Source organism: Meriones unguiculatus, chromosome 10, assembly GCF_030254825.1.
Source record: "Meriones unguiculatus strain TT.TT164.6M chromosome 10, Bangor_MerUng_6.1, whole genome shotgun sequence".
In the NCBI taxonomy this organism is placed as follows: Eukaryota; Metazoa; Chordata; class Mammalia; order Rodentia; family Muridae; genus Meriones; species Meriones unguiculatus.
Window position 1 is genome coordinate 42112005 of NC_083358.1, and position 25010 is coordinate 42137014.

Here is a 25010-nt window from a genome sequence, read left to right on the forward strand (position 1 = left end):
AACCAACAGAGAGATCATTTATGTCCCAAATTCATATGTTAAGAATGAACACCCTCACCGTTGCTTGCTCAGAATCACTCTGCTAGACAATTCTCTCTGGCTATAGAACAGCTGAGCTGGATCCTCCCCTCTAAGAGAGGGCTCACCCCTCCCTCTCTCGACTTACCCCACCCATCTCTGGGACTGCTCTTACCTCATCAGCCAGGAGAAAAAGCTTCTCTTCCCAGGCAAAGTGAATCACATCTTCTATGCACTTTCTGCTTTGTACCTGGCCTATAAAATCCCCAAAAAAACCAAAATGTAGGTTGTAATGCTACGTAAGTTGTCCCCGAGTAATACTCCCACCCAAATCACTTGGGTGTCCTGTGTTCCCTGAAGATCCCAGAACGAACACCCTCCTACTTGCTCTGCCTGTCTCGAGACAAAGCTCCAGCCACGCCTACAGGCTCCACTCCTGTCTAATTCAATGAGGTCAGGGATAGGGAAGGAACAGCATTTCACATCTAACTTTTCCATTATTCGTGTGACTGGGGTGTGCACATATGTGCATGATGTTTGTCTCTTCTGAAGGACGGAAAGGCACGGAAGTGTCATAGTAAGCAAGAAGAGAACTGGGGTTGATCTCATCAGCTCCCCAGCAGCAAACAATAAAGAAAATTGTGCTGGTTGATATGGTAACTGAGCTGGAGTTACTGAGGAAAATTTGTGGGTGTCTTCCCAGAAAGGCAGATGCACACACCCACAAGTGAGCGACAGACTCATCCCAGCTCACCCTGAAGCCGGCAAGTGCTAACATCAGTACTTGCAGAACACCGAATGAAGGAGCCAGGCTGGTCAGTGGCTACTGCAGAGAGAAGTGGCACCGCAAGGGACCCTGAGAGAGCACGCTGTATAGTTCTCCTTGGCTTCCTTCAGGACTCGCCTCAACACCAGAAGGGAAGACACCCACCAACCATGTCAGAGAACGGGTGCAAACGGCAAGATGGTAAGTTAGCGGCCTACAGGCATACTGCTGAGCAGACAGCAAAGAGGAGAAGGTGGGAGTAAAACTTTCTCCTGAATCCCCCTCCACACACACGCACACTTGGAGTGTGACACCAGGGATTTCTGCTGTGCTCAGTGGGCTTGCTGATTTCTTTACTGTGTGTACAGCATCTGTGTCTGTTATGTACATGTGCACAAACATAAACATACACACATGTATTATTTCTGCATGTATAGATATCACAATGCAAAAAAAAACATTTAGAATGTTACCTTTTGGCTAAAAGGAAAAATGTCTATATATTTATCTATAGAATGATATAAAAATATAGAAATGTATCTTAGAAGGAGTCAGCCAGTATTTTCACCTTACACTATTTAAGCAACGAGCCAATTTCTTAAGTGAGGCTGAAGTTTCTTTGGCTGTCAAGCGCCAGCCAGGCTTCATGAGAAGCAAGCTCAGGGCTCTTCCTCTCCAGCAGAGCGGCAGGCCGGCTTCTCCACAGAGTCAGCGCTGCTGTCACAGACAGAACCTGCTGGTAGGCTCACCCTGCCTGCAAACCACATCATACTGGGATAGAAACAGAGACACAAGCACTAGAATAGACAAAAACATGTTCACAAAATACTAATGTGAAATTTCACCAGAGCCCTGAAAGGGCTTCAGCCTGGGGGAGGAAATGAGACCAAACGGGTACAAAAATTCCACTGATATACATAATGCACACTTGAAAATAAAGAAAAGTTTGTGTTTCTCCAGGGCCTGGGACTCAGCAATCATGAACAGCACAGCCATGGAGACACCCAAGGGACAAACATGACCTGTTGTAAAGAATAAGAGAAATCATATCTGGTTTTATAGGGGCTGGACTATGCCCAGTTTAGGGAGACATAAGTCACAGCTTTGATACAGGCCCAAAAAGCTGCAGAGAGGTCCCTAAGTATACCGCACCAGAAGACAGGCCTAAGGAATGCCCTACAAACTGACAGGAACACCTGTGATTACACCTCCTCTCTTGTAACACACCACAGCTGCCCTGTGAGGACACCCCAGCAGAAGATAAAGAGAAATGGCTCTGGCGTATGCTCCAGGTAGAGTGATACACACCTCTAATCCAAGCACTTGGTATACTGAAGCAGGAGGGTTACAAGTTCAAGGCCAGCCTAAACAGGACTTCTACGTGAATAAACAGAAAAGCTCTCTTATCAGAGACCTAGTGATCTGACTGTTTCTGAGATGGGCCAGTAAGTAACCTAGGACTATCAGTAAAATCACAGAAGATGTATCCTCAGGTTTCATCTGAGGAGCAATAGCTGGAGTTGCTGAAGGCCCTCCAGGGAGAGATTCTGAGAAGGACTCCAACTCAGGGGACAGCGATGCTGAGCAATGAACTGAGGTCCTTCCCACAATAACACTGAATCAGGTTACTGCTTTATGCCCAGGCTTTATAGTTCTACCATATGGCCTTTCAGTTTTGATCTGGGTTTCTGTCTTGAAACCCAAAGCACCCTGGCTTAACATCTCAAGCCACTTTGACAGTTTTTAACCTAGCTGGTTACAGTGTGCGTTTGGAAAGTTTCCATTTCCTACCACCCCTCTTCTAGCAGCTGACTGAGTTCCAGCCATTAAGACCCCAAAAAGCAAGGGCAGATGGTGCCCACTCATAAATTACCCTTCATAAGAATTGCTTATAAGGCTGGGCGTGGTGGCACATGCCTTTACCTTCAGCACTCGGGAGGCAGAGGCAGGCAGATATCTGTGAGTTCAAGGCCAGCCCGGTCTCTATAGTAAGCTCCAGGACAACCAGAGATATATAGTGGACCCTATCTCAAACAGTGAGAGGAAGGGGGAGGGAGGGAGAATATTATTTATAATAATATACATTCAAGTTTCTCTTTACTTAGAACAGGAAAGTCTTTGGTGGAGGTACAGACTACTAGGTAAAATGATTTTACACAAATACCTGAGCAGAAATCCCTCACTCAATAGGCCAGTGGCCTATGCCTGCAACCTTAGCACTCAGGGCCTGCAGGAGGACTGCTGTGAGTCTGAGGCCTGCCTGGATGACAGAGCAAGTACTAGACCAGACAGGAACATACTTTCCAAAGACAAACAAGAAAGTACAGCCGACTCAGCATACAAACGCCAAGGGACTTGCTGTCCCAAGTGTGGCTCTGGGATCAGCAGAAGTGTCATCTCGGGCTGAACAGACCTGCCAATTCCCCAGCCCTAGCCCAGTCATTAAAGTGCTAGTGAGTGGAGCCCACATTCTGTACTTTAACAAGCTAAAAGTTTAGGAACCAGTATCCTGAAGTAGTTCTCACCGGCTGTTCAAAACACTGCCATCTGGACTGGCCGGAGAGGTTTTCAGAGCTTGCTCTGTGGTACTGATCAGCACAGTTCCGTGTCATTTCCCTGAACTGCATCATGGGTCGGACCTTCATGCCACCCCCTGCCAAGGCACTGGAACACACAACCCAGCGTCTGCAGCAGTCCCACCTCTGCTGCTTTCGGGAACTAAATGGGGTTGTTTGCAGCTATTGAAGCATCATTTCACGTTTCAGAGAAGCAGATTCCACAAACAAGTCTAATGTATTTTGGCCCCAATTCAACTTAGCTCAACAAAGGAGAGAAGAGTTCTTGTTCTCTGATTCAAAGAGCCCTGGAGACACATGAACCAGCAGCTCAGGGGTCAGAACAGGCAGGACTGTATACTTTTAAGAAAAATATTCAAAAGAAAAATATTCAAGATTTGGGTGCTTTTCAACTTCTAGAAAGAGGCTTTTTTGATTTTTTTTTTTTTAATATGGCATTTTCTTCTCAAAGGAACAGCCAAACTCTGCACACCAGTATTCTGAAACCAGTTGAGAGAAATAAGATGTAGTGAATGTAAACTGAGCCTCAGGCTAACGATGATACTTTGAATGAGTAACCTCAAAGAGATGACTCTTTACAAATGGAGGTTAAATATGAGAAAGAACAGGCCCTGTTCGTAACACAGCCCTACTCAAAAAGAAAATATATAAAAAAAAATTAAAATGCCTGCTTCTCAGCTCCTGAGGTGGCCTGACGCGAGTTTCATAGCTCTTAGCAAGTCTGGAGTGAATTGGGAAACTGGGACAGAGAGGACCTTTTGTTACTCAAGGTTTTAGTCAAGTGTCCTGCACACCAGCCACACCAAGCCCTTGAGAAAATGGTGAGAGTCAAGCGCAGACCTGTGGGGTTTCCGGGGTTGATAATGCAGAGAACTTTGGGGTCACAGTGGTCTTTGGCTTGTCGCACTGCCCGCCGTAGCTCATCCACATTCAAAGCCCAGCAGTTCTCCTCATCTAGATAGTAGTTCACCTGGACAGCGTCGAGCTCGGAGATGACGGCGGAGTACAGGGGATACTGTGGGATGGGGATCATCACCCCTGTCCGCGACCTGCCTCCCCCGGAGACCAGGAGCTTCAGGATCGTCTGCAACAAAAAGCAACATCTCCAACAGTGGTTCTCAACCTCCTAACTCTGTGACCCTTTAATACACTTCCTCCTGTTGTGGTGACCGCCAACCATAAAATTGTTTTTTGCTACTTCATAACTGTAACCTTGCTGTTATGAATGTAAATATCTGTGTTTTCCAGCAGTTTTAGGAGCCCCCTATGAAAGAGTCATTCGACACACCCACAAAGGGGTCAAGAACTACTGGTCTACAGGGTTCCTGCTGCTCCTCATCCTTCAAGGTGATGAGCAAACAGGCCCGATGAGCTCCAACCCCAGCTTTCCACCAGTGGCCCTGCGGCCTGCTTCCGGTGCAACTCTGTCAAGGATCTTCGCTTCCTGATCCTGTTTTCTTAGCTGGAATGTGAGGGGTGCTACAGGCAGTAAGAAATACAGACTGTCTTCAAGTTCTTGACAGCTGACGCATGGCACGTGGTCAAAGACTGCAGGTACAGAGCAAAACGTGCATAATCCCAGCACTTGGGTGGCCTGGGCAGAAGGACCGCCATGAGTTTAAGGCCAGCCTGGGCTTCACTGTGAGGTCCTGTCTCAGAACACACACCCAACCAACAACCAAGCAAACGCTTTCTAAAACAGTGTCCAAGCTGGTACTGCCCTGGGATTATCTGGACCTCACCCTGATGTTCTCATTTAGACTCTCATTTAATACTTTATCAGTAGTCATCAGTTGCCCACACAGGACCAGGCAGACTCCTAAATAGGAGGCTGCTGAAATGGCTCCAGGAGCCGCCAGGTGGTACTTTCACCTATCTTCAAGCTAAGCGGGTACATACTCATAGATTTCTTTTTTTCTCTCTCTTTCTCTCTCTTTCTCTCTTTTTCTCTCTTTCTCTCTCTCTTTTTCTTTCTTTCTTTCTTTCTTTCTTTCTTTCTTTCTTTCTTTTGCTTTTTGTTTGTTTGTTTGTTTTTCTAAATAGGGTTTCTCTGTGTAGCCTTGGCTGTTCTGAACTCACTTTGTAGACCAGACTGGCCTCGAACTCACAGTGACCCACCTGCCTCTGCCACCCCAGTGCTGGGACTAAAAGTGTGCACCACCACGCCCAGCTTTTATAGATTTCTTAAGAAAACAAGTCATGGGAATCCAGGGAGGTGTTGTTGAAGTGGCTATAGGTCAGTGGCTTAGTAAACCAACATCTTCTGCAGGAAGACCTTCCTTTTTGCATGTGTGCATAGAGTCTATCTCAGGTTCAATTCCTTGCTTCAAGAATCCCAGCAGCCTGGAAAGCATGGTGACCACTTCCTGTCTCTAGGCCTATTTCCTCATGAACTCCAGTGGAAGATTAATGCACTGTTTATTTGAAAGGCTTTGGGAAACAAACACTCAACTTCAAAACAAGAGCCTGTGAGGTCAGCAGACAAAGAGCCCATAGGATAGGACAATAACAACCACTGCTCAAGTAGCAAAAACAAACAAACAAAAAAACAAAAACAAAAAAAAACCTCATGACTTAGAGTTAATGGCATTTATCACAGGGCTAGAGCCTGAGAGAGACATGTCAAAAATGAATAGAGGGTCAGGGTATGTGCAACTAAGTAAGCCATATATACTTACCTAGCATACTGAGGGCCAGATTTGATCCTCAGATCAAATCCCAGGAGGCCATGGACCCCCAAGCCTAGAATTTCAGACTTCAGCCACACAAGCACTGATTCTAGTCCACGTAACAAAAGCCACAGCAGACTCTACAGCCACGCAGCCACTGATTCTAGCTCACCTACCCTCATGTCATCATGCACACTCTTCAGCCACGTAACCAATGATTCTAGTCTACGTACCCTGGGCCACTGCTGACTGACCCCAGCAGGAGCCAGCTCTTGCTCATCGCCTAAGTGCTCCTTCACTTAAGTGTTACTTGGCTCTTTCTGGCCAAAGATAAACTGAATAGTGGTTGAATCACGTGGACTCCCCTCCCTTACCGAAGTGCTGATGTTCTCTATTCTTAGGATGACCTAAATCCTCAGCATGGCTTCTACGCCCTGTAGAACTTAGCCATTACTTGCTTCCCTAGCCCTGTTTTTGGTAACTTTCCCTCACTGTTTAAGCTTAGCCACCTCGACTTCATTTCCAAGTACTAGGCCTCTTTCCAGACCAAGATCTTTGTATATACCTATCTTCAGCTCAGAAGCCACCTCCTTTCCCACCTTCCCCAATCCATTCCTGCATCTTTTTAGTCTTTTTCAGAAGTGTCTTCTATAGCTCCTGCTGCTATTACAGCACATTTTTTTTTTAAAATCTTGCTCTTCACCATAGAACAGAAACTGAAAACTCATGAATTGAGTTTTATATATGTGGTGTTAGTGCTATTCTGTCATAACATTGGCATGTAGACAGAGAACAAGTGATGAACCTGGTTTCCCCAGCACCTAGCACAATGCCTGCCTGAGGAAGGCCACTGATATGTGCTGAGCAACAGAGAGGTTGATCAGGACCCTCAAGATTCCTACAGCTCCTTGCCAGCTGGACCTGTGGGTGGATCCTCTGGAGGGACACTGAAGCTGCAGTTGTATCCAGCCAGGATCATGGACACTATCAGGAACTAGAAGCTACTGGAACAGGGGTATCAGTGGGTGGCCCACACTGCCCACTGAGCTCTCTCCTGCCTGGCTAGCTAGTTCAAACACTTGGGCCCTAACCTGCAAGGCCATTCTTCACTCTAGTGAACACTGAGGTAAGAATGGACAACCAATGGTTGTGGTGGAGCATGCCTTTAATCCCAGCACTCGGGAAGCAGAGGCAGGTGACTCTCTGGGAGTTCAAGGCCAGCCTGGCTACAAAGAGAGTTCCAGAGCCAGACATGGTAGTGCACACCTGCAATCCCAGCACTCGGGAGGCAGAGTCAGGCAGATGTCAAATCTCTGAGTTCCAAGACTAGCCTGGTCTACAAAGTGAATCCAGGACAACCAGGGCTCCACAAAGAAACCCTATCTCGAAAAACAAAAGCAAGACAACAAACAAACAAAACAAAGAGAGTTCCAGGACAGCCAAGGCTACACAGAGAAACTCTGTCTTGAAAAACCAAATAAATAAATAAATAAGCCTTTGCACATACAGAAATACCATCGCTAGCTCCAGTGGTCAGGTAAATGTTGTCTGGGTCTGCAGGCACACCATCTCTCCTTGTGATAAAGGCTGCCACGTCTTCCCGGATACAGTTAACCCCCTGGCTGGCACTGTAAGATCCTGTAAGATAACAAGCAAGGTAATGAGTAGAGGCAAGATGTCTGGTTCAACAAAGTGAATGTGATTCTATCCATGTAATTAACTGGGGGTAGATAGCTGTAGACACTAAGGAAGGGCCTCTTTCCCACCTCTCTGGGATCTGGAACTAGCAAGCTGCTTAGCTACTCATTTGGGCTCATCCTTCCATCCAGGGTTTACTGAGTATCTGCTATGTTACCCTGGCTTCCAACGTGTCAAACGGCGCCCACACCTGGGATATAGACATGTCTTACGACAACAGTACCCATTAGATCTGGGGTTTCCCTGCCTCAGTCAGTTGCCTGCACATGGTTCCACAGAACTGGAGAGAGTGGGTTGGCACTAATTCTCCAACATAGCTCAGAGCTCTAAGCACCAACACAGACGCTGGAGGCCGACTGTGGAGCATTAGCCACCACGGGCCCCTTCCCCTCACACCTCTTCTTAGAAGCCACCTCCCTGAGTAAGCGCTCAACTACTTCCCGGTTTACAAACTGGCACGTCACCGTTGCCAAATTCCCTAGCCACCCTAAATAACCCAGCCCTCCTTTCGCTGATCACACTCAGTCCTGAACCTCGAGGTTTCTGCCCCCGCTGTCCCACTATCTGTTATGCATCTGTGAGTTCTTTGTCACCCACACCCCTCTTTTTTTTTCTTTTCTTTTTTTTTTTTTTTTGGTTTTTCGAGATAAGGTTTCTCTGTGTAGACCTAGCTGTCCTAGACTCACTCTGTAGACTAGGCTGGACTTGAACTCACACCGATCCGCCGGCCTCTGTCTCCTGAGTGCTGGGATTACACGTGTGCACCACCACTCCCAACTGCCCATCCCCCTCTTGAGTTTGAATGCTAACCTGTCCTCTTTTATGCCTTCTGTGTTTTGTTGTTGTTTTTTGGCTTTTGGTTTTTTTGTTTGCTTATTTGTTTGTTTGTTTGTTTGAGACAGGGTTTCTCTGTGTAGCCCTGGATGTCCTGGAACTCACTATGTAAACCAGGCTGGCCTCAAGCTCACAGAGCTATGTCAGTGTTGAGATTAAAGGCGTGCACTGTCAGTTAAACTCCCCCTGATGAAATCCTGTAGCTTTCTCCCTCTTATCCAGTAAGTCACAAAAGCTGGGAAGGACACATACATATAAAATTCACAGGAATTATTTTTTTAAGAATTACATATGTGGGTAAGCATCTATGTTTGTGTGTATGCACACACAAAAGTATTGGACCCTCTAGGAGCAAGAGTTACAGGCAGTTGTGAGCAGCCTAACATGGGTGCCGGGAACTGAATTCCAGTCTTCTACAAAAGCAGGACGTGTTCTTCAGGCTGAGCCATCTCTCCAGCTCCTGATTATTGTTGGTGTTTCTCTCCTAAGTAGGAACACACTCCCTGAGCACAGAAAGCCCATTCACCTCACCCACTTGCATCCCTCAGTGTGGGCACAGCACCCGGTATATGCGTGCCTGGAGTGGGTGAGACAGCTCCCATAGTTCCTACCTCCTCACTAGAAAGAAACTTTTTTTTTGAGACATGGTCTCTATGTAGCTATGGTTGGCCTCAAATTCTGCCTGCCTTGGCCTGCCTCAGCCTCCTGACTGCGGAATTAAAGGTATGTCACCATGCCCAGCCAGTGAAAAACGATTTTAAAGATCACGAGAAAAACATAGGTGAACCTTAAGATTTCATGCACAGGGCCTAGAAAGACAGCTTAGCAGTTAAGAGGGCCCCTGTCCTTGCAGAGGACCCAGATTCAATCCTCAGCACCCATATGGTGGCTCACTACCACCTGTGACTCCAGTTCTAGGGTGATTCAACACGCTCTGCTGGCCCCATGGGCACTGAACACACCTGGGGCACACAGAGACAAAGTAGGCACAAACACATATGCTTAATTTTTTTTTTTAACTTAAAAATGGATAGAGGGATGGCTCAGGTTAAAAACACTGACCGCTCTTCCAGAGGACCTGGGTTCAGCACCCACACGATGGCACATAACTACCTGTACCTCCAGTTCTAGGGGATCCAATGCGCTCCTCCTGCCTCCACAGACACAAGTGGTGCACTGGCATACATGCAGGCAAAACGCCCTATACATAAATTAAAATAAAAAACAACCCTCATGTGCATACTCAATCATTTGTACTTGAGTCGGCATGCTCCTAGAGTGCATTGACCCATCCCACTTCCTTTTACTCCTACGGCAGGAAACAGTTTGGGCTGCCTAAGGCCCAGCTGACAGTGACCTCAACACCCCTGTTAAAGAGGGGCCACACTAACTGTCCCTTGCAGTGAGCAGGGCCTGGTTACCTCTATGTGTAACGTGTGGCCCTAGCATCGCATCAGCCCTTCTTTTAAGTGCAGGATGTGGGAACAAAATAAAGATGAGAAAGAAGGCTCCCTAGTCTATTCTTGAGTCCCTGGGACAGGGCCTAGGGTAGGCCATGGAACTCTTATGCTCTCCTGATCTCCTGCTATCGCACCCCAAGAGAGCCCTTCCATAGACACAGCCTTCCACCCCACCCCCTAGCTCTAGCTGACAAAGAGGGACAAAAATCAATAGACGAGGTTCACTGGGGGAACAAAAGTCCATTTCCTCCCCCCTCATGTTAGCCACACAGACACACGTAAAACAAACTCCCCTCCCCTGCCTGCCTTTCCAGTGGACCTCCTGGAGATCTCAGGGCCACTGGGTCTTTGAGAAAGGCATTTACCCTCTGTGTTGGGCAGAGGGTACGGGAAAAGAAATGCCTCTGCAACACATGCTGCCTACAGCTCAGAGCTCACACTGCCAGGCAGGGAAGCAGGGGGTACTGGCCCCTACCAAAGAGACACTACAGTGCCCAGATCAAGAATGCTGATAGAACTGCCATGGCCAGCAGGCACACACAGAGCCCACAACAAGGGACAGAGCAGAAGAAGAGGGAGGGGAGCACGAAGGGAGGCAGATGCCAAGGAGCTGTTTCTGACTGAGCAGTTCAGAAAACTATGTCTTACTCTTGGCTCTAGGTCTCAGAATATTAGGGCACAGAAAGCTTTAAGAAAACTGGTTTTTTGATTCAGATATGCTATGCAGGCACTCTGGGGAAAGACGGGGGAGATAAACAGGAAAGAAAATGAGATGAGAACAGAGAGCTAGAGGCCAAGAGTTGGATTCTAAGCAGGGTAGGGAGGAAGAATATCATTTTCACAACCACAGGGGTCAAATCCCAGGACCTCTCTCCACATAGCCAGAGCTACTTGGCGCTCTATCAGGAGTCAGATTGCTGGGTCTGGGTCTGGGCCTGGGCTCTCCACAAAAAGGAACAGAGGCAAGGTTCAAGGGGTAATGGGAACAATTTAATTAAAGAAAGCTAAACAAAGCAGGCTGGCTGCTTCCTACCTCAGCAAGTAGTACCCATTTTTCAGACAATGTCACAGACACAAGAAACTTGAGCAAAGCTAGGAACTGACCTTCTATTTAGCCTCCTGATGCTAATGCTGGTCACTGAGCTACACTTCCGCCGGCCTAAACAAACCCAAATCCAGAAGAACGAGGTACTTGCACTTAAGCACCCGAGCCACCAGAAGATGGCCTTAGAAAATCAGAGAGCGAAGGTGAGCATCTGCCACCTTCCACACAACAGTCACCTCTCAGCCCTTTGCTTGGGGAAGGGCCCAGACCCGTCCTGAACCCACATTTATCTCACATCCTGGAAGACCTTGCAAGTTGGGCCTCACCCAAGCTGTTTCCACCGCAAGCCTGCAGGATCCGCCGGGCTCGTTTCTTAGCATCTTCCGGGAAGCTGGGGCTGTTTAGCAGGTTTGGGTAGGTGCAGAGTGCCATCACCTAAAGAAAGACGGTACAGTTGAGCCTACAGTATGGTACCCTAGCACAGAGGACACTGGCCAAGCTACATCGAGAAGACAACTCGAAAGCTGCACTGCAAAGAGGAGCCATGGCGGAGCGTGAGAACCCTACACAGCCTTGGCCTCCGCTCATCCATGAAGAACACTGGACCCAAACACCCAGGCCCAGAGGAGCTAGAGGGTCTCCTGGGCAGGGGGCCAGGCCTCAGTGGGCAGCAAAATCTCACTGACGGGAACAAGGCTTTAAGACCCCTGAGGACACATAGCCTGAAGCCCTTCTCATCATGTTCTTCTGGCCTAATCTTCAGATCTGAAAGCTGGACTGGCTTTTCCTCCTTGTAACTTAAAATCACCCTAAACAGCCCAAGAGGATTAACGAGGGCTTTGTGTGACCAGGTGCAGCTGTCTAAAGCTGGCAGCTGGGAAGCCAAGCCACGCTCACCAAAGGGAAGAACAGGTCAGAGCTCTGATACCGGTCAGGTGACTCACCGGCTTCTTGGCTTTCCTTCCTCTGTGTAATGAGCAAGAACCTAGCCCCCCTCCCCCAAAGGCACTATGAAGATCAGAGAAGACAGGTGATGGCTACAAGGAGCTGACACACTGCATGACAAGTTAGAACAGCTGTGGCACAGGCCTGGGTCGGCTTTGGGGAGGAGTTTGAAGCCTATAAAAGTAAATATTGTTGGGAGCCCACTCACACCCGGAGCCCAGATCCACACCTGGAACCTCTGCTGATAATCAAGGACCCGGGCCTTCCTCCTGCCTCCACTCATCTTACTGTTTGCTGCCCTAATCCACTCACCTCTAGTCTTCTGAAACTCAGCAATAGTGCTTGCAGGGCATTCCTCGGACCAGGACCTGCTGCATATTCTCCTCTGTTATACAAGGGCTGTGGTTCGGGCCTTCTAGCCCCCAACAGCTCTCTGACCCAAAGGACAAGGTGAGGGAAGCTCCCTCTGGGTCGCTTCTGACACAGGTGGTGGCACAGGCAAGAAAAAGGGAACACGCTGCCCACTTTCAAAGTTTGTTACACAAATAGGACTACTGTTATTTCGGTCCAAAACAGGCCCAATCCTTCTCCAGGAAAAAGCTTTCCATAGCTCAGTCTCCTACTGTTCAGGCTTAACAGTGGCATTTTCTGACCACGTTTTCCCTTTCCCTGGCCCTGCATTGTTAGCCCTCGCAATGATGTTCAGACATAAACCCGGAAACCTGCCATCAACTAGAGCCCTTCTGAGGGAGCTGAGTTATACTGGAGGTAACTGAGGGCAGGTGGCAGTGGCTGCTCTAACCTGCGCCTTTTGCTGGGCTTGAGGAAGACCTCCACCTGCCTCCAAGGCACCCTGACAATTTCCACTTGCATAAGGCCAGCTAGCAGCTCAGGGGTTCCCTCTGGGCTGTATTATCACTCTGGTGTACCTCCTCTTGCCCCACTGGGCTTGCACCTCTGTCCCACATACAAACATGAACACCCTCACCGAAGCTCTTCTGTCAGGACCCCACACCCAACACTATAGGAAAGAGCCTTCTTGGAAGCATCCTATCCCAGACCAAACCCAAAATGGGTTAAAGTATTTTTTGCTATAACATTTGGAATGGGAATTGCTGAGAGAGAGGGAGAGAGAGAGAGAGAGAGAGAGAGAGACAGGGGACAACAGGCACCTGAAATAGCTACTACTTCTGGGGCCCATCTCTGAGGGATGCTGGAGCTCACTGTACTGATCCCTCCCAGGTTCTAGTTCAGGGCCCCTAGAGGGCCGTGGGCTGGCTCACCTGACGGAGGAAGGTGATTGGCTGCTGGCCCATAGCATGGGCATCCCCAATGTTGGCTCGGATTACCTCAGTGAACGGCTTTTTGATGCCCTGCAGAGAGAAGGCAGCAGGTGGTTATTTAACGACTCTCAGACCCTACATTCCAAGCGGTAGTATTGCCATGGGGTATTCATAAACAACGCTATTTTGAGCCTCACCAAATGTCAAGCACAGTGCTAACTAAGCCTGGGACATGCCTAGTCCCATTTAATCTGCACAACCATTTCCGTGAGGAAGAACTAGTAGCAACCCCATTTTACAAATGAGGAAACTGAGGTTCCAAAAGCCTAACAAACTTCCTCAGTGTCACAAACTGATAAACACAAGCATTAGGATTTGAACTTGAAGCTAGGCCCTCCTGTGGGTGGCAATCACTCTGCTCTATCACCTCCACTTTCTGGACAAACCGGAAGAGCTGTCAGGTAGCTGGTGCACCCCGAGCCAGCTTCATGGCCTGTCATTCCACAGGGATGTCTAAAAGAAGGCACTGGGACCAAAGCAGTATAAGAGAAATAACAGAGGCCAGCAGCAAAATATGCCAATTGTCAGGGAGAGAGAGCCTACATGCCCTGTACCCTCTGCCCAAGCACAGTTTCACTCTGAAACTATAAGGGGCTAGAGTTCACGTTCCTTTCCGGAAGACATTCGTCCCTGGGAGCTGGCCCCTGGCCTTGTTCTCCTGCAACCCTGGCTTTGCAAAATGGCTAGTTTTCTTTTCTTCTTCTTTTTTTAGCAGCAAGGACAGATGAGACAATGAGCTAAGCACTAAAATGGGGATCACAGGGGAACTAACAGAGATATTTGGATGTCACTAAGGAGGTGAAGGAAAGACACTTCAGCTGCTACAGAGGCTAAAAAGGGTCATGGAGATGTGAGACATGGGATTTTCTACACATGATAAATCCAGAATCAGCTACTGGAGGCGTAGGCTAGACAGGCTCAAGGACCTTTTCTGGTGACTGAAAAGACAGTCAGGAATAAACATCACCTCACACAGCCAGTTTAGGAAGGAGGCCCCAAGTGTTACTGGGCGGGAAGAAGGGATGACAGTGGGAAGGCCTGGCCGCCTCCCCATTTCCAGCCCTGCTTTCCCAAATACAAAATTTAAAGATTCAATTCCATGGGTCTGATACTGGTGAAGTTTGTTCTGAGTGTGAGTGTGTGTGTGTGTGTGTGTGTGTGTGTGTGTATGTGTGTGCACCACGCTCAGGTGTGTGCTTAAGCATGGGCAAACATGTAGAGGCCAGAGGAGGATGCGTTACCCTCCATAGCTCTCTACCTTATTTCTCTGAGACAGGAGGTCTCACTGCCCTGGGAGCTCGCTGTCAGCCAGCCATGGCAATCTCTGCTCCCATAAGCACTGGGGTTTCAGGTACAGGTGAGACGGTAACTGGTGTTTAGCTGGGGATTTGAACTCAGGTCCATGCGTACATAACAAGCATTCTTTCTTTTTCTTTTTTTTAAAGAAACTTCTGCCTTCTTTATTTTATTTTTAAAGTTTTATTTATTTATTATGTATACAATGTTCTGTCTGCATGTACACCTGCACCCTAGAAGAGGACACCAGATCTCACTATAGATGGTTATGAGCCACGATGTGGTTGCTGGGAATTGAACTCAGGACCTCTGGAAGAGCAGCCAGTGCTCTTAGCCTCTGAGCCCCACTAAAAGCACTCTTACTGAGTCGCCTCTTCGGCCCTTCCCCACCATGCTTTTTTACAATCAGTAATACACCTTTCAACTGAAAAAACAAAAACAGAAGAAAGACAGTGAGCTCCAGAAACAAAAACAGCTGCCACCTAAGTTTGTTTTTTTTTTTTTTCTGAGCCCCATTTATACCCCTAAATTACAAAGCATAGCAGGCCAAGAAAAGAAGCCTAGAAAGAGCTTCACAAACAGAAACCAAGTCTCTGAAAGGTGCATCTGGGGGATAGGAGACCCTGTAAGTGACTTCGGTCCCATCTTTTGAGCTATTCAGAGATGGTCAATATGGAACATTATTCCTGGCAGTCAAACACCCCCAGACCTCTTACTGCACCAGGCTGCGTTGGAGTGAGAGCAGGAGAGAAGGGCATATGGCTGCAAGACTCATCCCGCAGGCATGAACCAAGCAGGCCAATGGGGGATATGAGGTACCTACCTACCTAAGTCGCTGTGTATAACTGCAGGCAAGCACCCCTAGTGCTGTCTAAGTTCCTGCCGAGGAACCCTTTAAATCACGGTAGCTCTCAAGCCTACAGCTACTGAGCATTGGTGACTTCTGTGGTATAGCCAGAGACTATTCTTCAGTAAGAAATAAATCTGTCACAGCTATGAAGGCCAAGACGCAACACAGTTGCAGGCCTGGGCCCTGGGCCAGCCCAATACAGGAGGAGATAATGCCTGGACGTCCCTTCACTGTGGCCTCCCCTGGCACCATTCAGCCAATTCAGGGCTTGCTGACACAAAGCCTGGGAACACTGAGCAACTCCTTTGGTCTTTTTGTCTACAGACCATGGACACTTTGCATGATGGATGCGCTTGGGACAGGAAAGTGACTCCCTTGAATTGACAAACAGGCCACTCTACATAGCCAACAGCAACCACCGGGGAGGGTGTTCTGGGCAGACAGGGTCTACATGGGTTGGGAAATACCGAGGTACCTCAGAAAGACTTTGACCCAAAGTGCTCATCCAGGCGTGGTTTGCACACTCAGCGGCACACTGTCCCCAGTGAGGAGCCTTGACATTGGCCTAACAAGCGCAGAGCGTGCTGGTTGCCGCTCACAGCATTCTAGAGTCCATCTGCGCAATGCACCTGCACGGTGTCCAGCTCACAACTTTATCCCATGCGCTGAGAGAGGGCCTGGAGGAGGGCGCTCTCTTCTCACTGCTGTGACTTACCCGGGTTGGACAATGGTGAAACATGTCTTCAGAGGGAAGCTGAGGAGAGGCTCAGCTGATGAAGTGCCTGCATCACAGGTGCAATGACCTGTGTTCAAGCCCCAGAATGGCATAAAAAATAAAAATAAAACCAACTCCAATGCAATGGGGTATGTTTGTAAAATCAGTGCTGGGGAGCTGAAGACAAGTGAATTCCTGGGGTTCACTAGCCTAGCTGAAGCAATGGGTTCCAGACCAATGGGAAGCATCTACAGAAGGAAAGCAATCTTGTGCTATGGCTTCCACATGCAGCCTACACAAATGTGTACCTGTACGTGCAAGAAGGTGCACACACACACAGGGCTACTTTAAAAGGAGCGATCGTCAGGTGTTGTGGCGCAGGGCACATGCCTTTAGCCTCAGGGCTTGGGAGGCAGAGGTGAGTTCAGGCTTTCTCAGAAGCCTGTAAAACAGGGCATCAGATCCCCTGGAGCTCAAGTTACAGGTGGCTGTGAGCTTCCCTGTGTGAGTTCTTGGAATCAAATCTGGATCCTCTTAAGAACAGCAAGTGCTCTTAGCCACCAGGCTGTCTCTCCAGCTCCCAGGCTGTACATCTTTAATATATACACTTTGTGCTTGTCAGTTACACACAGCCCAATAAAGCTAGAGGGGAGGCAGGGACAAGAACAAGTTAGTTTCCTCGTTCAAGGGACAGCCCAGGCATTCCATGAGACCTACCCTCAAGAAGGCCTTTTGTTCAACAAATACTCCCAATACAGCAAATAAGGAGGTGAGAGTGAGGAAAGGTAGGTGCGGGCCAAACAAAGAGAAAACCAAAGCAAATGGAAGTGAAGAATAAAAAGTGCTGCAGTGGCTGCAGAGATGGCTCAGCCAGTAAGAGCTGCTCTGGCAAGAGAGGCCAAGTTCAGGGCCTGGCGCTCATGCCCAGCAGCTCACAGCTGCCTGTAACTCCAGCTCTACGCTTCTGGCCTCTGTGGGCACCTCTATTCACATACACATGAATACACATAGAGAGACACCGACACACACACTGGGCACAGGAAAGGGGTTGGGCACAGGAAAGGGGTTGGGCACACAGGTTGGGAGAGGGGCCTTCCCAGACCTCAGAAATTTTTTTATGAAAGGCTCCTTGATCCCAGATTCAAATGGGTAACTGATCAGACTAGAGTAGGCAAGAAGTCCTGAATGAGGCTCTGGAGACAAAATCCAGTGAGATCCCACAGGTCCTGAAAACAGGTACATTTCACAGGAAAAGAAGCTGAGACAGTGCAAGGTAAGGCCCTGAGCTCTGCAGTGTTAGGTCTCAAGCCCGAGATAACTAGCTAACTGAGGTGCCCATTTAACACACCAGAGAGGACCTGGCTGCAAGGCTCTCCCAGCATCCCTCAGTTACAGGGTACGGCTGGCATTCCCGTCCCCTACTCTAAACTCCTCCAGCCTAGGGGCTGGGTTCCCTATATAAATCCAGCCGCTTTGGTTACCAGGCCCATTCCCCTTTTGGCTACCCTTTCCTCTCCTGTCTCCCTCTCCTCACCTGACTCAGTCCTCTCTGGACTCTCCCAGATGTCCCTGCCTCAGGCTATGCTCTCCTCAGAGCTACAACAGACTTTCTCCTCTACCACACCTAGGGGCAGTACAGCCATCTTCCTTCTTTCTTTCTTTCTTTCTTTCTTTCTTTCTTTCTTTCTTTCTTTCTTTCTTTCTTTCTTTCTTTCATTTTGATTTTTCATTCATGCAGACAAAGAGAAAAGTCAAGATTTATAAGAAACAGGGTTGGGAAGATGATGCATGAGCGAGGAGTACTGGCTGCTCTTACCAAAGACCCAGGTTTGGTTCCCAGCACTCATAGTGGCTCACAACTGTCTGCAGCTGTAGTTCTGGGAGATCTGACACCCTCTTCTGGCTTCACAGACACAGGCACACATGTGGTATACAGACTGACAGACACATAATAACACACACAAAACACACATACACACAAAATAATACACATTTAAAATAAATAAATCTTTTAAAAAATAAAACTCGTAGGGAAAGCTGGACTCTTGTAGGGTCGTCTATTACAGCAAAGCCGCTGCTGCCCAGGAAGGCCCACACTGAGAGGAAGGAAAGCAGTCTTTGGCACTTCTTATCCTCAAGCAATTTTGAATAGTTTGCGAACAAAGAGGGGGTCTCCCTAGGTTGCCTTACTGGGGCTCAAGGGTCTTTTGGCCTCAGTTCCTGAGTAGTTGGGACAATAGACCTTGCCACACTGGCCTGAGAACAAAGACTCTTTATCAATTTTAATTAGCTTCTAACTGTTTAATGGATTGCCACTAACACTGCAAACTAGTTTTTGAAGAAGAATGAAGGGAAGCCAACACACTCTAAATGACTTACTGCGGGCCACAGCCCCCGAAGCCTGGGATGTAGGTCTGTAACAGAACAGGGTGGACGGGTCTCTCATTGCTTTGAGTAGGCTAATGGCTGGCCAGGCATCCTCCTGTCTGTGTGGCTCCTGGCACTGAATTACAAGTGTGCACCACCATGCCTGGCTTTCTCATGTGAGTTCTGGGACTCAAACACAGGCCCTTGTGCTTATACAGTGCACACTTTATAAATATATATATATATTAGGATAGAGTTTTCCTATATTGCCCAGGCTGGCCCTGAACTCCTAGACTCAAGTAATCCCCGTCTCAAACTCCCAACCAAGTAGGTAGAATTATAGGTCCCTATCACCACTCCCAGCTGGTGTTTACTTTTACAGTTGGAAAAATAAAGCCATTCCTCCACTCTACTGTGCCAAGCCCTGATCCTTGCCCTTTAAAAAAGCAAAAGGAAAAAAAAAAAAAAAAGAGGTAGGCTGAGAAATTGTCAGGTCTTTTCAGAAACCCTTTAATTGCAGCTTATTAAAAAGTGCTGTTCCCAATGAATGATGGGATCTGAAACCCCGAAACAGTCTGGAGCAGCTGTGGGAAGGGACAGCCTCCCTGGCCTGGCTACTCACACCTTAGCCTCTTTCCCCTCTTCCTTCAGGCTATCTTATCAGAGAAGCAGAGAGCACGGGGCCCAAGCCCTGGCAGCCACCCTGAAGACAAACACCAGACCCACATGGCTGACCTATAATATTGGCAAAGCACCCACTGAAACAATGCCGTAAGCAACCGAAGGCGCTGGGACCCAACACAGCGGTCACCTCAGGTCTCCCAGGACAAGACTTAGATAATGGAGCAAATGTGGGCCAGCTAAGCAAGAGCCTTCTTTATAGACTAGGCCAGCTGGTGCCTGGTGTCTTCAGACCACATACAAACTTCTTGGCCAGATCAAATCCCTTAGAATATTGGCCCAATTTGGATTGCTATAATTCAAAATAGAGGTAGGAAAAAAACCAAACCTGTGCCAAGCCAACACAAACAAAAAAATAAATAAAAACTGAACAAGGCTCAGAACACAGGTCTAGGTCAACAGTAAAGCGCTTGCTTAGTATTAGGAAATGCTAAAGCCCTAAAACTTAAGTCCCTAGCACCAAGCCCCACCAATCAAAAAGAAAAGAAACAGACAAATATGGCCGACAAAGTTGGATGAAAGCGACAGAGTGTGGTGGTGCATGTCTTTAATTCAGTACTTGGAAAGCAGAGACAGGTGGATGGATGTCTGTGAGTTCCAGGCCAGTCTGATTTACGCACAAAGTTCCATGTCTATTAAGACTACATAGTTAGCAGGGGATGGTGGCACACTCCTATAATCCCAGCACTCAGGGAGGCGGAGGCAGGAGGATCTCTGTGAGTTCAAGGCCAGCCTGGTCTACAAAGTGTGTCCAGGACAGCCAAGGCTACACAGGGAAACCCTGTCTCGAAAAAGAAAAAACAAAACTACATAGTGAGAGCCTGTCTTAAAACAAAAGCAAACATCAGTGAGTGTGTGTGGACAGAGAGGACTTCTCAGCTAGCTCGGGGGAGTCAAACTTGGGAGTGTAGAACATCTTTTGGTAGTCAGGATGCTTCTGGCCCAGCGACCAAGACATGCATCCACCTGAGCTGCACCACGCCTGGAAATGCTCCCTAGTGCCCATGACCAGCCAAGATGCACAGTAAAGTCCTGAGTCATCCAAATGACTTCTGTCCATCTTCTCCATGGCATTCACCCCACCCCCTGCCACACAGACTTGTATGAAGTACATCAACCCCTCCCCTTAAACCCAGAACTTCCCAACTACCTACTCTTGGAACATTCTCACATATTCTCTGTCTGCTAAAAAAATCCCACCAAGCCTTAATGAGCTGGGGAGAGCGAGCTGGCAATGTGGCAGCCTGAAACCAGGGTCGGTGTGCTCTTGCTCCACATCACCTCTACTTTACCGAGCCAACACGGAAGCTGCTATTTCGCAAAAGGAGGAGATAATTCCTGGAACCTCTCCCAGCTCTGGAACCAGGGAACTCAGCTGCGGCGTGATAAAGCAGGGAACACTTTAATCCTAGCCTTGTTTTAACAGAGAGACTGTTGCCTCGAGAAGGGACAGCTGCAGCCTCCCAGATACCAAAGTTCAGAAAGAAAAACACATTGCTCTATGTGTCTAGCCCACCAGTGTGTCAGGCAGGCACAGAAACGGAGCCAGCCTTCTCTGGGCCAACCTTTAAAGAGCCCGGCAGGCAGGAGAGAGGGTGCAGGGGTGAACAGCAGAGGCCTCCAGTTCAGTTCCCATATCAGGTGGCCCACAAGCACCAGCAACTTCACTTCCAAGAAGATCCAACTCCTGATTTGCTTTGTTTTGTTTTTGGAGACAGGGTTTCTCTGTGTAGCCCTGGCTGTCTTGGACTCACTTTGGAGACTGGGCTGATCTCAGTCTCAGAGATCCTCCTGCCTCTGATTCCTGAGCATCAAGATTAAAAGCGTGCGCCACCAATGCCCAGTGAAAAGCCTACTTTTCTGGCCTCCATGGGCACTTGAACTCCTTCATGTGAACATAACTACACACATACACATATTTAAAAATAATAAAAATAGCCAAGCAGTGGCAGGGCATGCCTTTTATCCCAGCACTTGGGAGGCAGAGGCAAGCGGATAGAGTTCAAGGCCCGGCTGATCTACATACTGAGTTCCAGGAGAGCCAGGGCTACACAGAGAAACCCTGTCTCAAAAAAACAAATAATAAATAATAATAATAATAATAGTAATAAAAAAATCAACTTAGCCCCACAAAGAGTCAGCAACAGACACTGAATTCTCACTTATCTAACTCACTGGGTGTCCGATGCAGGTAGGACTCATCAAACTCCCTATGGGAAGAAGAGAGGGACCCTGAAGAGTTCCTCTCACATATTCAAGGGTACTGAGTTACCACATTCCCATGGAGAGACAGCTACCTGGTGACTGGGAACAAAATCAAGAAACCCTCCCATCCATCCACATTCTGAGTCAGAACAATCTGGCAACGTTTTCTTTTCTTTTTGTAAAAGTTTTCCTGAGACAGAGTTTCACTGTGTAACCCCTGCTGTCCTGGAACTCACTCCTTAGACCAAGCTGGCCTCAAACTTGGAGATCTGCCTGTCTCAGCAGTTAGGATTAAAGGCCTGCTCTATTACCACCTGACTAACATTTCCTTAATAATCTCAGGACTGTTTCCTTTCCAAGTTCCCTCTTGTCTCTTCCAAATCCCTCCCAAGTTAAAGCTCAGAACCCTACCACGGCATTGTGGCGTGTGCCTGTAAACCCCAAAACCTGGGAGGTGGAGGTAGGAGGATGTGGAGTCCATAGCCAACCTAGGCTACATAGTCAGACCTTGTCCCCAGAACAAAGAACTCGGTTTCATCAAGGGCATGTCTAGGTACAGCCAAGCCACCCTGGTTGGGACAGGGAGAAATCACCCCCTACCTTTTTTACAACTGTGAATTCAAGCCAACATCCCTGCATCACCAAGAAAAAGTCTCAGGGTCACCTCATTAAGGCAATAAGGACCCAACTCTCTGACTAGAGCAGTCAAAGGTTCTCGAGGTGCAAAAGAAGGAATTCCACCCATCCCTTCTCCAGAATTCCAGTCTTGTCAAGCAACTGTGGCTGGCAAAGACCCAACAGGCCTGAAAAAAGGGTTCGGGAACAAACCAGCCACACAACCTTTTTCCCTCCACTCCTACTTAACAGGGTTTTCCTCTCACCACCCCCCCAGCCAGCCCCTTAGTCTTACTTTCTTCAAAGCACTCATTCACTGAAACGCTCACTTCTATATCCGCTTGTTTTCCTCCTTCCAAGGGATCCATGAGGGTAGAACACTTAGGGAACATGCAGTGCCTGGCAGCATAGGCCGCTCAGTAATTGGGTACAATTCAACAAGTGAACCGTCGAAGGCCTCACTTTGTGCCAGATGCGGAGCACTGGCGGGTGACGGGCAACAGAGGGGGCGTTCTCTCTTTCAAGCCAAAAATGGCACAATGAAGAAGCTGGAAGCCGGGGATGGAGGTCCTGCTGGAGGACCCGGGAGTGGCTTGCTACGGTTCTTCCCGCCATGAGCGCCCCCTGGCCTCGCGCCCCGCAGGCCCCGCGCTCACCCGCTGCAGCTCCATCTCGATCTCGCCGGCCTTGAGCACGATGGGTCCGCGCACAGCGTACTCCACCGCCTTCACCTGCGGGTTCATGGACTCCAAGGTGAGGATGCGGTCCCGAGGGCTGCGCTCCGGACGCACCTTGAGCGCCGCCGAGGCTTCAGCTGCGGCGCTGCTGTGACTACGGCCCCAGGGGCCCCGCCGCACCAGCACCGCCGCCCGCTGCATCGCGAACCTGCCGAGGCTAACCCTGGCCCAGAAAGAACGAGAGCATGACATCGCGTACAGCCCTGGGTGGGCACCAGCCCCCCAAGAGCCCCAGGCTCTCGGCCAGCAGCGCCAGCCTAGCTCCGGGTCTAGATTCCCACCCCCTGGTTCCCGGGACCCCGCACCGCGCTGCTGCAGCACGGAGACGCTGCACCGCTGGATTGCTGGGCTGCGCCTAAGGTGCGTATGCAACGTGCCTGTCGCCGCCAGGCCGCCCGCACCGCCCGGGTTAAGGTGTGCCCCGGCAGCTCCCAAGCCCGGTGGCCAGCCACCGCATCCTGGCGCTTGGCACCCGCACCTCCTGGCTCCCTGCATTCGCACACCCACCGCCGCCGACTCCGCCTCGGACCTGCGCGCTGGCTTCTGGGTCTTGTAGTTGTCTTGGCCGTACCAACGTTGCTGTGACAGCGGGATAAACTACAAGTCCTCTAGGGCCTGGCGCAGACCGGACTGGGATGGGCAGGGGGTGTGGAACGGTCGTCTGGGCGGTCTCTCGTGGGACAGAGAACCCCGACTTTATGGCAGTGGCTGTGCTTCCCCTGAAGCTTTTGGAATTTAGTTATTCGCTGCTTGGCTGCTTCTCCCTAGTCGCAGACCCCGCCTCCCTTCTCCCTCACCTCGCGACACCTACAGGGACGTGGACCGCGCCGGTGGTGATGCATTCTTTGCCTTGAGTTTCATCATCCAGGCCATATGTTTCTACTGGCCGCTCAGGAACAGCTGGTTAGGGAGCAGGGCCGCTGAGACTTATATGCCACCCTGTCTCCTTTCTCAGTTTCAGTGTTCTTGTCAGCAAAAGGCTGTGGGGGGGTTGTCGGAACGGACCACACACCAGGTGGTAAGGGTTTCGCCATAACACTCTATCTGAAGTCCCATCTCACCTCTATTATTCCCATTTTATTTCTTTCTAGCCTTCCCAGCATCTAAACTTACCTCTTTTAGATACTTTTCAAGGGCTCAGAAGGACAGGAACAAAGCCTTTTTTTTTGCCTGATGTTTTCACAACATTTCTAACACATAGGCACTTAGTAAATATTTGTTGAACAACGAATGTACAGGACATGGTGGCAATTACTTTGGGCAAAGGTATTCAGCCAGTAGGCTCCGCCACACATGCGCTTCGCACGTGCCGAGCAAGCTTGGGACAGGAGTAGGTTGGGTGTGCAATTGGTGCAAAAGGAAGAACAATAAGCCACCCAGGCTGAGCCACAAACGTCGACAGAGAAGACATGGCGAAGTCACTTTCCTTCTTTCCGTCCCAGACTCCTTTTCTGCAAAATAAATTGGGTCAAATGGCCTCACTTTTCCCCTGCTGTCTTGAAATTTTGTAATTCTGGGAGTTTTCAGGCAGAACAGCCCAGGGCTTGCACGGCCCCAACAAACACGTTAGGCTTGTGAAAGTTGGGGAGAGGCGAGGTTAATTAACCACCGCAGAGACAGTAGCAGGAGATCAGGGTCTGAGAATAACTGCACACAACCACTTTGGAGTCGTCTGTCACTGTCCTCCCGTGTGAAATGGGCGGATCAGTACCTACCATGTGCAACTGAGGAGAAAGTTGTGGGAAAAACTTGGAAGAACTTGAATCCTGAAGTTGCACATCACTCTTGTTGATCTCTTCTTAAGGCAATGCCATATTCTTTGATCAAACAAATTGATTACTCATGAAAGAGGAATGCATCAGGGAGAACAGAAACCCCTACCTTAGTAAACTGGCCTGACTCCTCAAGTCCCTGCAAAGAATTTTTTTGGGTGATATAGGAGGGTGCTGCTGCTGCTGATTTTCCCCCTCCTTCTCCACCATCATCTTTCTTCTCTTAGCAGAAAAGAGATCGTTTATTAAGGGGGAGAAGCAGATAGCACAGAGTTGAGGCAGGCCACAGGGAAGGCAAGAATATAAAAGAGGCTGTGTGGGCTTTTGTTTTTATCTTGTCTTTTGTCTATGCTCCATGTGGTACAGTGCCCACGGAGGCCAGAAGAGGGCGTTGGATCCCCTGAAATTGGAGTTACAG

The 25010-nt window shown here is 48.9% G+C and overlaps 1 protein-coding gene across 6 annotated transcripts in view; it reads right to left on the bottom strand.

Moving 5' to 3' along the window:
• Window positions 1–23915, bottom strand: part of Gpt2 (glutamic--pyruvic transaminase 2) — a 33900-nt gene extending 9985 nt beyond the window's left edge. The window contains exons 1-7 of one of the 6 annotated variants that reach the window (XM_021644683.2): window positions 23350–23915; window positions 22740–22983; window positions 13295–13384; window positions 11393–11501; window positions 7537–7667; window positions 4201–4444; window positions 194–273 (exon numbers count right to left, since the gene is read on the bottom strand). In XM_021644683.2, the coding sequence (XP_021500358.1) occupies window positions 194–273; window positions 4201–4444; window positions 7537–7667; window positions 11393–11501; window positions 13295–13384; window positions 22740–22961 (876 nt within the window). In that variant the 5' untranslated portion in view covers window positions 22962–22983; window positions 23350–23915. Of the gene's footprint in view, window positions 1–193; window positions 274–4200; window positions 4445–7536; window positions 7668–11392; window positions 11502–13294; window positions 13385–22378; window positions 22403–22739 lie in introns of those variants that run through there. The other 5 variants (XM_021644680.2, XM_021644682.2, XM_021644681.2 and 2 more) reach the window with 5 other exon arrangements.
• Between the last annotated feature and the right edge of the window lie 1095 nt (window positions 23916–25010).